The 15,451-nt window shown below is 40.5% G+C and overlaps 1 protein-coding gene and 1 pseudogene across 1 annotated transcript in view; both read right to left on the bottom strand.

The window, feature by feature from the left end:
• Positions 1–516: 516 nt before the first annotated feature.
• On the bottom strand, positions 517–3,895 carry LOC117695944 (eukaryotic translation initiation factor 4 gamma 2 pseudogene; annotated as a pseudogene).
• Positions 3,896–10,317: 6,422 nt separating this feature from the next.
• The window catches only part of LOC117695945 (lysine-specific demethylase 5D-like), a 35,745-nt gene continuing 30,611 nt past the window's right edge, over positions 10,318–15,451 (bottom strand). Inside the window, 8 exon segments of the mRNA XM_076706138.1 lie at positions 10,318–11,394; positions 11,481–11,680; positions 11,811–11,892; positions 12,313–12,569; positions 12,572–12,899; positions 13,108–13,245; positions 13,385–13,564; positions 14,211–14,349. Coding sequence (XP_076562253.1) covers positions 11,053–11,394; positions 11,481–11,680; positions 11,811–11,892; positions 12,313–12,569; positions 12,572–12,899; positions 13,108–13,245; positions 13,385–13,564; positions 14,211–14,349 — 1,666 coding nt within the window. The 3' untranslated portion in view covers positions 10,318–11,052.

Here is a 15,451-nt window from a genome sequence, read left to right on the forward strand (position 1 = left end):
GACCACTGACTATTCCAGGTGAAGTAACTGAATATGCAAAGGCAAAAAAAAAAAAAAAAAAAAAGCAAGAGGAGGGAGCCAATTTTAGGATGACTTAAAGTTTGCTTGGTTCTAAAACCATGCAGTTTTGTTTTTCAGTTTCTTGTTTTGTGGTGAAGAATAAATGGAGATTAAGAGCTAAGCAGATACCTTGGCAAAGAGGTTGGTGGATGAGACAAGCTTATTCCTAAGGTGCTTAGAAAGCAGGGCCAAAGAGTTAACAAAAGGCCTGTAATGCTAAAGGTCAGATTCAATGGACAGTTCACATTAGAACAAGACTGATAGGGAACAGTTCCAAGGTGAAAAACTTAATGCTTGAATTAAGGGATGTTACTTTACAGGCTGAATCACTACTGATTAAGACTATGAAATTAAAATTTTCCCAAGTTCTTAAACTGAGATAAATCCATACCTCAAAACAAAATGAACAATTCTCCATAACTTTGCAGATACTATTTGAAGTCATGTACAACTACATCAAGTATCACAATGTTTATTGATAGATACAAGTATATAAAATCAGGGCATGAACATGACTTGATAAATTAAGTAGACTTAATTTCAATACTATAATAAGAGGGACCAATTCAAATTCTCACCATTTGTTTCACACCCACGAAAACCACTTCAAGGGCATTAATGATCTCTCAAACTGATCAGTTTTGTGCAAGTAAACCATGTTTCTTTTAAAAAGACTTGTGCACTTGCCCAGGCTCAAGGATTTTAAAATCTAGCACATAAAGCCCATTACTAGAGGTAGAAATACAGGCAATATACTATTACGGCAACAACCATCAATTACAGTTAAGAATTTTTCTGTAACAACCAAATGGATAATCAAATATTGCAACAACTCAAGTATTACTGAGCAAAGTGCATCTCTACAGTATTCAGTATTGCTATTCAGTTTTCTAACTTAAAACAGCCTATGGTAACTGGCAGCAAAGAAGGTCCTTGCAATAGACTGCCTCTGCTTGGGAACTTAGGATGTAATTATTGCATGCTGCTAATATTCTATCTAAACATTAAGGATACTCCTAAAGTATTTGATGGTAGACTATGATTAAGACATCACACTACAAAAACCTTATGCAGAAGGAAACCTTATTGACGTGCTTCTGCTTTAAATACTGTGAAAAACGTTACAGCAGAATGAATTTTCGCAGTGGTTAGGTCAAATGCAGTTACATCATAGCAACAGTATGTTTTGCACAATTTTAGGCTTTGGCTGGTTCTTTAGTCAGCTTCTTCCTCTGATTCTTCTTCTTCAGCAGTTTCTAGCCAGGTTAGCCACTGATTCACGTGGAACAAAGCCTTGCCTTTTCCTGGAAACTCTTGATTTATGTCTTCCTTCCAAGCTAAGAAAGCTTCCTCTTCAATAATTTCCATGTCATAGAAATGAACGAAAAATCGAAGCAACATGCCTTTTGGGAAGCTGCTGTTGTAACAGTGCACCTGCAGAGCATACAGGGCACTGACCTGTAGATCCACATGATCATGAAGGAATTTCTGCATCACTGGCTTAAAAGAGAGCAGCAGCTGTTTTTCCTGCTCTAACTGTTCTTTGGAAGGAGCAGAGGAAGAATCTGTTTCATCGCTGGGTGGGCTTACTTCACTAGAAATGTACTGTAAGAAGCTGGTCATTAAGATGTTCACAAATCCTTTATCTACATGAAGTTTGGGAGAGATGTTATCTTTAATCCATTTATATATAGTTTGAGGGGATGGATCCAGCTTAATTTGCTTCAATAATTCCTTCTCCAATTTAAGGAGTGGGAATAAGAAACTCAGTCCCTTTTCTTCAAAAATCTCCAACATTCAATCCTTATTCTGATCAATTTCTGGCAGCATTTTCTGCATATTGACCTTGCTTTGTTGAAAAAGTTCGGTTAACCATTCTCGGTTTTGTAATTTAGCTAATTGTTGGAGACAAAGTAAGAAGAGAGGGAAGTGGGTGCCACTCTCCAGTGGTTGAGCTAGTTCTGAAATGCTCACCAACTCTGAAATTATAGCACGAGCTGCAAACTGTGCCCAGTAAGATTTCACCAAGGGGATGTCAACCTCCAGTTTGGGGCACTGCTCCAATACATTCAGGAAAGCCTGCATGAAGTTGTCACTTGTGGCTATCCCTTCCTGTTTGAGTAAACTGATCAAAGAGCTTGCTTTTTCTTTATCTTCATCATTTCTATCAAGTGATAGGATAATCACTTTGCTTAACATCTCAGGAAGAAAGTGTTTTGGAGCTCTCATTTCTCTCACACCACTGACAGCATCGTTGGCATTTCCACTGTTCAGATATTCAGTCACAACGGCTTCAGTCAGTTTAAGAAGCTCTTCCTATGTTGGTGGTGGCTTTTTGCTAGTCTTGGCAGGCTTTTCTTGGATAAGTGGTGGATTAGTTTTGAGACCAAGTTGAGGTGTCTGTCCCAGAGGTGGTGTTTGAGTGCATGGTGGCTGTGCACTGGGAGGAATCATAGTTATCTGGGGCTGAAGTTTTGGCACCTGATTTTTATTCATTAGAAATGACTGAGCAGGCCTCAAACTAATCTCATCTGCATTAAGCTGTCCTTTCTTAGAAAACCGAGGTGGCATATCCTTCGACTGTCCTTGTAGCTGGGATAAGAGTCCCTGACTCTGGTTATGGTAGAGCTGGCTTAGCCCCTGGCTTTTCATAAACTTGCCCCCCATCTCTCCAAACTGCGATTGTGTGGGAGGCATGATGTGTCCCCCATGGCATTGAAGAGCTGATTTGAATGATGACGTCCCATTGTGGGTGAAAATCTATCCTGGATAACTCCTGGACCAGTACCAATTCCACTACCTGGCATTTGTCCAAACATATCAGCAAGTCCCCCAAGTGGGTCCCTATCCATTTTCATCCTTGGCGGCATGAACGGTCCCTCCAGGAAGAAGTCATTCCTCCCTTGAGCCATAGGAGCAGGAATAAATACTCCTAGATCTTTTACCGCATCTTGACGGATTTGATTGATTGTCTTTGGTCCATTGTCAAGAAAAGCCTTGCGAGGAACCCAATGGTGCTCTTGCAACTCTACGGTACTCTGCAGTAGGAAACGAATCCTGGCTGGCAATTCCTTACTTAACATTAAGGAACACATTCTGGCAAAGTACTGATCCATTAAGGACTTGGCTCCTTCATGGTCTAATCGAGGTCCCACTGTTCTCATTATCTGACAGAGGCACTCCAAATCCTCTCCCATATCTTTGAGTTGGACTTTCTTCTTCTTTTCCAAAAGTGTTTTGATGCACTTATGAAGGATAGATTCATGAATAAGATCAAGCTTGCCAAGTTCTCCAATGAATTTGATGTTACCCAACATCTTGATCTTAGCAATGGCTCTCTGTTCCTCCTCCTCAGGGAGGAGGGGATTTTCACACTTTTATCATAAACATCAACATTTCTGGTTCGGTTTTCAAATTCATCTTGCAATTTGGAAATCAAGAGGCGTCTGAATGTTGTTTTTTGCTTCTGTCCTGGTTGACCCTCTGCTGCTGGGCCATCAAAGTTTGGTGCATCTTCTGCCAATCGCAGACATAGCTGAGCATACAGCGAGCTATACTTTGGCTCTTCTAGGGCTTTGTCCACAATCAGCAGTATGACCCCTTTAAGGATGAGTTTAGACTCTACACCCACATTGAGGGGCTCAAGGCATAGCTTGTCAAACTTTTCAGGAGTAAGCTTATTTAGTATGTCTCTTACTTTCCTGAAGATTGCATCATGTCGTTCTTTTTCATTTGCGGAGTTGTTTGCTGCGGAGTTGTCATCTCGTCTAGTGCTTCGTGCAGGAATCCATTTCTGAGCGTTTTGCCCTGGAGTTTTCCCCAGGAACTCGCTGTTGCCAGGATAGTGCTAAGGTGCATCCCTACTTCCTCCTCCGCCAGAAGAAGCACTGAAAGGAGAAGCACCCCCTTCTGCAATCGCACTCTCCACTTTGGCGGCTTGACAACGAAAAATCTTCAAAAGAATAATATTAATGGATGGGGTGGGGAGGGGAGGGGATGGTAGAAATGAAAAGCCTTCACCTAGAACTCAGCAGCTGCCACCGCAGCTGCCTCCTCACGGGGACGGGGAAGGGAGGGGAAAGGGGAACGAAAACAAAAAAGGGGGAGGGAAGGGGAAGGAAGGAGCTGAGAGTTTCAGGGGCCTGCCTGAAACTCTCAGCTCAGAGGAGTAGCTGTTGCAGCCACCACCTGGTACCCTCCACCACCTCCATAGAGCTCCGGCTCGCTGCTGGCCAGGAAAACACTTTTAATGGACCTTCTTGGCCAGACACAAACATAGTCCCTTGGAGACCTGGCAAGATTCAAGAATTTCTTGGGCTAGCTGCAGTCCAGTTGCCTAATTCACGCCTGTGACCCTCACAACCTAATGTCCAGCATTCTTGTCCCCTGTCACTGCTACACTGGCTTCTGGACAGCCTGGCCTTTAACTTGAATATTCATATCAGTGCTTCATGGGTAAGCGTATACCTGCCTCTGTCCAGTTCATTGTACAGGCACACTTGTAGTTTCCAATTCTGAGTGACCCTAAGTAAACATGTACGCATAGGTTGTGAGGCCCTTTATAAATGCTCGTGTATTTTCTGTGTCCGTGTGCGACTATTTGTGTGTTTCTTTGTATATGTTTGTTACTGTGAAGGGTGTTTTATGTTTGTTTGTTCCTCCATTTCTCCCAAAATGTTGCTTGTCTATGCTAGCCAAGGAGTATGTGGTTTAGATCACTTTTATTTACTACTTTGGGGATTGACTTTCTCATCTTGTACCCTGAGATCATCTCCCGTTGGTCTCCACATTATGCTAGACATTTATCCAAACAAGTACTGGCTTAGGACAATGGTATTAGAAGCTGACTCCACCATTTCTGACTTCACTGTTGATTTTACTATGGGTGAAAAATGACAGGACCCCATTCTTCTTATTGTTCCACTTGCAGTTTTGTTTCCAAAGTCTTGGTAATTGTATTTGTATTTCTCTGGTAAAATGAGATTTAAGTTCCTATAGTTCAGACTGTTCTTCAAACCAAGGGACAACAAACACCTCCTGAGAACCAGGTAGACTTGACTTGAAAGAGGAGGCTCTCCCAAACTGGAAGACCACAATGAGGTAAAACAAAACAAAACAAAAAGAAACAAAAACAAAAACCTTGGAACAATGTGTTTACACTAAACTTGAATAGCAAAAGTTAAGCTTTGCTTGCTTACAAAAGTCATGAAAGACCTACATAAGATTCTCCCTGCAGCAGCTGGGGGTGCCTTACTCACTCCTGACCCTTAGGAGTGGAGGTATTGGGACTGATCATTAAAATTCTGACCATGTACATTGCAGACTATAAGAGGGCTTGGGTCTCCCCTCTGACACTACAACAACTGAGTGACCCATCCCTGATAATGATACTGGGTGACCCATAATGTGTCTTTGTCAGCCAGTGAATAAATTCTTTTCTGACCCAGAAATGACTTGTATTTATTGGGTTTTCCTCAGAGTCTGTTGTATATATCCTAGGGTGTTCAGCACAGTATTAAGTGGGAGGGAACAAGGGCCTTTTCTTCTCTTCAGGATCTTTTTCATCAGGCACTGGTAAAATTCCCAAGGTTATGTGGTTAAATTCCCAAGGTGATTGTGTCCTTAACCCTCCTCTGGGAGTCCTTTCCTAGCTACAGGAGGTGCCTCTTCAGGATCCATAACCACTCCCCACCCCCACTAGGATTCTCAGCTAGGATCACCCTCAGAGACTCCTTGCAGCCTCCCCCATCCCAGGTCTCTGGTACATCCTAAAGAAGTCCACCCACCTTGCTCCAATTTCCATCCACTCTCCTGGCCCTCTCTTCCCAGCTCTCCCCACAGCTGATCACCCTCCCTGTTCTCTTACCCATCCCCTCTCCACCTTCGTCCAGTTCCCTCCTACCAATATTTCACCTGTAATGACAGTTTTATTTCAATTTCTGACTGAGATTCAAACATCCTCCCTTAGGCCTTCTTGTTACTTAGCTTCTTTGAATCTGTAGATTATAGCAAGGATATCTTGTACTTTACGGTGAGGAAAAAGGGGAGGAGGAATGGGTAGAGAATACCAGGCATGTTCTTTTGAGGCTTGGATACCTCAACCAAGATATTTTCTAGTTCTAATAATTTGCCTGCAAATTTCAATATATCCTTTTCTTTAAATAGCTAAGTAGTATTCCATTGTGTACATTGTCCACTTTATTAATTTATATACATATACAAATATATTGTTTTTTGAGGGCATCCAAGGTATTTCCAGTTTCTGTCTATTTTGAATAAAACTGCTATGAACATAGTGGAGCAGGTGGACAGTTGTGGTATGCTCGAGTACTGTTTGGGTACCCAGCACTGGTATAGCTGAGACTTGGGGTAGAATTTCTAATTTTCTGAGAAAGAGTCAAATTGATTTCTAGAGTGATTTTCCCAGTTTGCAGTTGGAGCAGGAATGGAGGAGTGTTTCCCTTGCTCTAAATCCTCACCATTCATGTGCCATTTCCCTGAGTTTCTGAGGTTAGCCATTCTGATGTGTGTAAGATGGAATCCAAGAGCTGTTTTGATTTGCATGTCTCTGATGACTACAGAGTTTGAACATTCTTTAGATGCTTCTTGGTCATTTGAGATTCCTCTGCTGTGAATTTTGTTTAACTCCATACCTCATTTTGTAATGGGCTATTTGAGGTTTTGGTGTCTAATTCTTGAGTTTTTTAATGTATTTTAGATATGACCCCTCTGTCAGATGTAGGGTTGGTGAAGATCCGTTCCCTGCAGTAGGCTGCAGTTTTGTCCTGTCAATGGTGTCCTTTGCCTTATAGAAGCTTTTCAGTTTCATGAGTTTTCAGTCTCATTTATCAGTTGTTGAGCTTAGTGCCTGAGCTGTTGGTGTTCTGTTAAGGAAGTTGTTTCCTGTACCAATGTGTCCAAGGCTATTCTCTACTTTCTCTTCTATTAGATTTAGTGTATCCGGTTTTATGTTGAGGTCTTTGGTTCACTTGGACTTGAGTTTTATACAGGGTGATAAATATGGATCTTCTGTAGAAAAATCCCACTGTCCCAGCCATGTATCAGGGATTGGGGCAGGGCAGTGGACTTGTAGGTCAAGTTAATTTAGTTCTATTCGATACATTGGGCACTAATTTGTCGCAGTAAATAAATCTCCAATCCCAATCTGCCCATGCAGAGAACACACATCTTAGTTATAATTATAAATGGCACACCTAAATTGGGCAGATTTACTGCTACACTACTCTATTCCCCAGCTATGGAATTTCTTCTACTTTCAGCTTCTCCAGGTTATGTGGTTCTGCTCCATCTTCTTTTCACCTCTTCTTCCTCAGTATTCCTCTGACTCCTCTGTCTCCTAGTCCCTTTTCCTCCTTTCTCTCTTCACCCTCTCAAAAACCCTCCAGCCCCAACATTCTCTTCCACTGAGGAATCACAGGCACTGGCCTTTATTTGACTAGTGAAAATAGGGAGAATGTTCATATGAAATCACCTGAGTGTGTCATCCAGTCTGCCTTGGGGCAGCATCTCTTGAGGAAGCAGTATTAGCATCAAAATACCACCAGCACCAGGGCAACCCACAACCTACTTGTGTTCCTTTATTATTTTAATAATTATTAAATTAATTTATTCACTTTATATATCAATATCAGCTGTCCTTCTCCTTGGAGTGTCTCCTTATGAGATTCTCTGTCCATTCCCCTCCCCCTTCTCCTTGTCCAGGAAAGAGACTCCACTGGGTGCTCCCCTGAGTACCCTCCCATCGCAAGCAGATCAAGTCCCTGTAGTACTAAACACATCTTCTCCCGTTGAAGCCAGACAAGTCAGACCATTTAGGGGAACAGGATCTACATCAGAGACAGCCCCTGCTCCAGGTGTTTTCGGACCTGCATAAAGCCTTGGGTGCTCATTTGCTACATATGCAGGCAACCTAGGTCCAGCCTATGTTCACTTTTTGATTGTTTTTTTTCAGGCACTGGAAACCCCCAAAGGTCTGCATTCGTTGAGTTTGTTGGTCTTCCTGTGGAGTACGTGTGGAGTCCTCTAGGGGTTCCTCAGTCCTTCTCTCACCTTTTCACAAGATTCCCCAAACTCCATCTAATGTTTGGTTATGGGTCTCAACATCTGTTTCAGTCAGCTGTTGAGATTAACTTCCAGAGGACAGTGATGCTAGGTTCCTATCTGCAAATGTAACAGAGAATCATTAATACCCAGGGATTGGTTCTTGCCCTTGAAATGGATTTCAGGTGGAAATGCCAGTCACTCCTTGGCCTTTCCCTAAGTTTGTGTTCCATATTTTCCTTATTCTTCTTGTCATTGGGATGAATTTGGGGTCCAAGTTTCTATGGGTGGGTTACTGTCCTTATACCTCCACTGCCTGCAGTGGAAGTGGCCACTTCCAGGTCCAAATTCCCCACTGCCAGGAGATTCAGCTAGTTGCCTCCATATACTCCCTGGGGCCTCCGCCCATCCCTGGTCTCTGGTACAACCTAGAGATTACACACTCTCCCCGCTTATACACAGACACACACACACACAGACACACACACACACACACACACAGACACACACACACTGCATGTGTCTACTCTCACCCCTACTCTCTCTACATCTGTTCTACCCCTGACCTGCCCCACTCCTGTCCACATCTCCTCTCCCAAGAAGTTCCCTCTACCCATCAGCCTCCTGTATCTGTTTTGTTTGTCCCTCTGAGAAAGATTCAAACATCCTCCCTTGGGCCCACCTTGTGATTTGGCTTCTTTGAGACTGTTGATTATAACGTGGTTATCCTCTACTTTGTCCCTAGTATCCACTTATCAGTGAGTACATACCATGCCTGTCCTTTTGAGTCTGGGTTACCTCCCTCAGGATGATGTTTTCTAGTTCCATATGTTTGCCTGCGAAATCCCTAATGTCCTTGTTTTTAATGAATTTCTTGAAAAATAAACATGAATTTATTTATTTTGTTAAAACTGTGAATGTAATTGTTTTCCACATCCTACTACAGAGATAATTGCCTACTTATATTCATTTCAGGTCTTATCATAATAGCTAGAAAATCCAATCAGCCTAGAGGTCTACCGGCTGAAGAACTGATAATGAAATTATACTATATATACACAGTGGGACTCATTTCAGTTATAAATTAAAATGAAATCATGTTTATTTTAGGGAAAAGAGCAGAACTTGGAAAAAACTATACTGAGTGAGTGAAGCTAGACTCACACAAATACTGCATAGTTTCACTCATATGGATATCCTAGCTCTGGATACTTAAAATTGTATGGTTAGCTTTCTGTACTGTAGAAACTCATAAAGAGCCCCATAAAAAGAAAAACAGGCTATACCATAGATAGGAGTATTAACAATATCTATCTATCTATCTATCTATCTATCTATCTATCTATCTATCTAATCTAACTATCCTATAAAAGGGAATGGAAGAATGTTTTTTAAAAAAATTATTCATTTTTATTTCATATGCATTGGTGTTTTACCTGAGTGTATCCCTGTAAGAGGGCATCAGATTCTCTGGAACTGGTGTTACAGATGGTTATGAGCTGCTATGTGGATGCTGCAAATTGAAACCGGTCCTCTGGAAAAGCAACCGGTGCTCTTAACCACTGAGTCATCTCTCCAGCCTCAAAATAGTAAGGGTTTAATCAAAGATGAGGACAGGGAGATACAGGAGAGGAAAAGGTCATGGGAAGGTTTAACTAATTAAATTTGGGTGAAATGATATAAAGAAGTTTATTATTTGAAAATGAATAAATTAGTGAACCATTATTATATAAAGAAAGGTAAAACCGGGGTAGGGAACCATAATTATTTTTTTAGTAATAAATGAGCTTTGTGATACACTGATTGTAGAAAAACAAGGGATTAAGTGTGAATAAGACTAGTATGGGTAAGCATAGGAAAAAGGTTAGTGTTGGAGATGGTATATAGTATTATATGCTGTTGACTTACTTATACCTTATACAATAAAGCATGACAACCAATGAGTTGAATAAAACTGAAAAGTAGTCCTGAGGGGGTAAAAAATAAAGTTGTTGAAGTTATAAGATTTAGGATTCAAAAACAACTATGTAAGAAAAATGAAGTCATTATAAGTTCACTAAAACAATATAATAAAAGAGAAAGTAAGAGGAGTCATTGTATTTTGACATTTACTAGGAAATTACAGCTATGAAGGCATTACTTAGACAACATGTATCAAGAAACAAAGAGAATCAAGAACCCAGATACGGGTAAGTATTAAGTCCAGAAACAAATTTTATTGATTCCCGCAATAACAATGATTTCCATCCTTGGTTTTTCTTTCCCTAAATTCAAGAAGTACAAGTCAGATGCACTTCCAACCATACTGTTTTATTTTTAACAACACCAATAACAACAACATCAAAAGAAACAAAATTAAAAATAAACAACTATGGTTAGTTTACATTACTGTATTTTGCTTAAGAATTACAAAATACAAATGTTCTTTAAGAATGTGAGCCAAAGAGAAAAAGGTAATAGATAGAATGAAAATGTAAAATGAAAGACACTTGTTTTAATAAGTATTTGATGTAGGGATTATATAGAGGATGATGAAGGATTTAAAAATAAAAAGTAATAAACTTTAGCATTCTCAAATTTTGTTTTTGCCTCTCCAGATTAGAATAGAGGTAACTAAAGCCATCACTTTATCTATGCTAGTCCCAAGAATATTGCTGACAAAATTTTGGGAAACGCATATAGGACATTGTTCTTAGGAACTAAGGCATAAAAATTTATTAGAGGAAGGATAAAATAATATTGTGGTCAAGCACTATATAAGAAATAAATACTTTTGGGTGGTCTGAGGGGATTAAGGGCAGAGGAAGCTGTAGGAATAGAGTAAAATGGAGGAAAGGAAGGGAACAACAAAGAAAAGAGATGATGAAGGTAAGAACAAGGGCTGGAGAACAGAAAAAGACTAAGGAAGAAAAAAAGAACAATCACATACTATTATAATTTTTGCTGATGAAAATAAGACAGGTGTAGCAAAGGTGTTAAGGAAGGAAAAGAAGATGAAGGGCTTGGATCCTTTCTTTTTACACTGTTCATGTGCTCTTTTAAGATGTTTGTATTTTCTGTATGGTGTGTCAAGAGCACATTATCCTCATGTATTGGCTCTTGAAACTTTTTTCTCTTAGGCTCAATCCTTGAACTCCTGGCTCTTTTTGATTCTAGCTCTTTTTGAGCAAAATCCTCACCCTTTCTATTCATAACCACTTTTTGCCTCCGCCGCTGCCGCCTCTCTGGTGTCTGTTCCTCTGACCAGTTCTCTGGGTTCTCAGGTTTCTCAAGCTACAATACACAGACAAACAAAAATAAGGTGTATGTGGTTCATGTTTTTACTGATACCAAGGAATATCCATGACACGTCTCCTCACCTCTAGAAGTGTATGAATCCTCTCTAGATTGGGATTCTGCCCAGCCTGCAGCAGCTGCCAAATACTGTGGTTCTCATCTAGGGTAACTTCAAGTAGATCTCCTTCCATCATAAGCTCCTCTAGGGGGGCCCGGGTGGCTTCAGGCAGTTCCAGTATAGGACCAGTTAATTGAGATAATAGCGAAGGAAGCAGTTCCTCATCTGGAGGATTTGGGGACAGCTCTTTTACAATAGGATCTTGGTTTAATTCTCCTTACTACAAAAGAGCTGAATACACAGAAAGTCATTCTGGTTATACCTTATTCATTAGCCTACCAACACCTAGACATACCTCTTTTACATGAACTTTCCTTTGGAGCAATCTTCTCAGAACTTTTCGGCCTGTCTTCATTTAGTACCAACTCCTCCTCTTCCTGAGAAGAAGAGCAGGAATGGATTACTTTAATCAAATTGAAAAAAAAATCAGGCTCTTTATATCCACTGTAAATGAAACTTTGTTAACTTCTCACAGAGAGCACATAGGACAGTGGTTCTCAACCTTTCTAATGCTGTGACTGTTTCGTTGATACTCATAAATGTAATTTTGCTAATGATATAAATTGTAATGTAAATATCTGATATGCAAGATATCTGATATTCAACCTCTGTGGAGTCATGACCCATAGGCTAAAAACCACTGATATATGGAGTGCTATGAGTATCAGGAATCTAGAATGATAGAGGATAGGGGAGAGGGACTGACCCAAAGGACATTGATAAACAGATTCTTAAGGAAGGTATTAACACTCTAAAATATAGAAATTTGAAGGTAAAAACTAGGCTGGACAGCTTACCTTAAGGGTATCCTTGACACTATACTCTGTCAGACAGTCAGAGGCAAGGCCTGAAGGAGAGGTAGGGGGCTTCTCATGTCTTAATTCAACCTGTAGTTGTTGGCGAGATTTTGCCAGCTGTTTCAACAAAGCAGTCACATCATCAGAAGCTAGAGCCTGTCTGGCACGGCCTTGCCAACCAATGGCTCTCTCTGTGAGGCACTGTAGGGCTTCACCCTCAGGCAGCCTTACAGATAGTCTCTGTAGTCCTACCAGATGGTCTCCAGGCGTGGACGCCTTGATCACATGCACAGTGGGCACAGGAATTTGGTGTCCCATTCCCACCAAGCTAGCAGTTGAGATGAAGTATGACTGGCCCTTAGGGAGCTGAGTAGTCGGGGTACAGTCACACAGTGTCCGTGGAACCAGTCGTGACAGAGATCACATCGAAGAGCTTCCACTCCTGCACGGACCTGCCCACATATACAAATGGAGGTTGCAGAGGCATTCATCGATGAGGACATTGGACTGGGCTTGGCTGAGTTGATGTGACGCAACTGCAAGATACCTTCTTTTTCTTTCTCTTCCCCTTCCTTAAAGGTCATGATCTATTGAACCCAGGACAGAGAAAAGCTGTTAAGCATCCTCTTTTTGGATTAGCCCTTTTACCCTTCTCCCAAATTAAAATAATAGGCTTGTTGTATAAATGGTCTGCTTATGGGCAACCAACCCATACAACATACCATTTCTAGGCTACTTTCTTTTTAGGGAGATAACCATGAGCTACATTTTCTCCATCTGTGTCAAGCTGCTTACCACAGACCCTGGATCCCTAAGATCCTGTGCAGATAGCCCCAGCAATTCTGTGTCATATTTGTATAACCCCATCTCCTTTTCAATCCACCGACTGCGCTTGGTGTTGACTGAACCAGCATGTGCACATGGGCAGAGAACCTATTAGCAGATAGAAGAAAGGGATTACTGCCCTTCATCTCCCTGAGATGTCTCAAAAATTCATGTTCACTTATGTGCTTTTTCTCAACAACCAGGGTCAGGCACAGAAAATTATGTGGTAAAGGTAATCAAATCTCACCTCTAACAGTGTGTAGCAAGAATTCTTCTTGAGAAAAGTCTTAGAAGCTTTCTCTTTCCAGGAATGTGCTGTCAGTACCTGATTCTCCAGCTGTCTCAGTTCCTCTAGCTCCACAGGTAAATCCCGACCCACAGCCACAAGGCCCTCCAAATCATCCAAACAGGGGTAGTGATCACCATTCTGAGGTAGGCACAATTAAATTATGTCAAGTATTATGTTTACATTTGTTGAGTAAGGTTATATACAGTACCTTATAATCACAGTGCAGATAAAATACAGACTTATTTTGAAAAAAGAAAAAATGGCAAACTAATTTTCTTACAAAATTCTTCCTTTTGCTGGCTCAGAACCAAAACAGTGATGGCTGATCTAATCACTTGCTTCTTTACTCTTGTTTTGATCAACTCTTGTGCATTGGACCAAGCCATTCTCTCCTTGTTTTTTATCCCAATAATCTTAACTTAGCTAACTTTCCATCCTCAATTCCTCCCACAACTCCAACTCTACAAAAAACTGAAATAGGATGGTCTTTTTTCATCTTGCAGGTCTGGGTAGCAAAGTAAGAAATGTGATCCTCTAGGGGCTAGAAAGATGGCTCAGAGGATAAGAGCACTGGCTGGCCTTCCAAAGGACCCGAGTTCAATTCCCAGCAACACATGATGACTCGAAACCGATATCTGGTGCCCTCTTCTGGCCTGCAGGCATACTTGCAGGCAGAATACTGCATAAGTAATCAATCTAAAAGAAAGAGGAGGAAGAAGGAGAAAAAAGAGGAAGAAGAAGAGGAGGAAAGAGGAGGGAGAGGAGGAGAAACCATCATCCTCACTTGAATTTCATTCACATCAGCAATCCAAGCCTGTGCCTTAGTCAGAGCTTCCTTCAGAGACTGGATGTTAGGCAGGTAGACAGGAATATTTTCTGCCTCACGTATTATAACTTCCAAAGTGGCTGGAGAATGCTTTTGGCTAAAAATGTTTGAGAAAAAGAAATTTGTATTTAATATTATAGTTGTGTTATATTTAAATATAATATTTAATATAGTTGTATTATATTTAAATATTAACATAGTTGTATTATATTTAAATATAATATTTAAATAATATAAATGTTATATTATTTAATATTATAGTTAATAGGTTTCTTGCTAAAAGTATAAGCAATAAAAAATTTGATAAAGCAAGTGAATAATAATGCTATAAGTCTTAGTAAGGACACAGTGGTCACCTATATACTGAATTAATAATGTTGATAATCTGAGAACAAACTCAGCAAAGAAATACATTGACAGTTTTTCCTTTAAAGTACTAAAAGATTTCCCCCAAGCCTATGGCTTTCAGTCCTATTTTAAAGATGTCATGTATGGATCTCATCTCATGAATGGGCTATAAATCCAAGCAAAAAGTGGTTGGTTATTCTTATAACATTTACTACACCACTATTGCACCAATATCTTGCATTCAGGTTTGCACCTGGTGATATTGATAATTATCTTTCTCCTCAATTACAGTGAAGTATACCATCAGTACATGGATGCTATCAGTAGGGGGTAAAAAGCCTCTAGTTGGAGACCAGATGAATTTCTTTCTGTTGGTCTTTGTAAGCATGTAAAGCAAGGTAATGAAGAGTAAGCAATAGTTTAGGCTAAAGAATGTGACTTGGGGCATGGGGAACTATAGGATTCCTTGGGCCACTAACTCAAATAAGATATAACCTATTTTGGGGACTGCAGGCTCTACTTGGTGGCATAAGGTGTCTTGTTAGGGCACTGTGGGGACAAGACTACTATTATTCTGTTAAAGGAACATAGCAATAAAATGACTCCCAATGACACTCTGCTGTAACTACAGATCAGAGCACAGTTCAACTTTCATCAGAGAAGCTTCTTGGAGTAGATGTGAATTAATGCAGATGTACAACTGAACTATTGCAGAGAATAAGAACTTTTGGATCTAGCACTCAGCCTAAAATGTGATTATTTAATCAAACCCCTCTGCTTAAGGAATCTTTGCCAGAAGAGGACTGTTTGTAAGAGCCAGAGATAGAGAATAGCTCCAAAAAGTGTCTTCT

The sequence above is a fragment of the Arvicanthis niloticus genome, assembly GCF_011762505.2.
Source record: "Arvicanthis niloticus isolate mArvNil1 chromosome Y unlocalized genomic scaffold, mArvNil1.pat.X SUPER_Y_unloc_1, whole genome shotgun sequence".
Lineage (NCBI taxonomy): Eukaryota > Metazoa > Chordata > Mammalia > Rodentia > Muridae > Arvicanthis > Arvicanthis niloticus.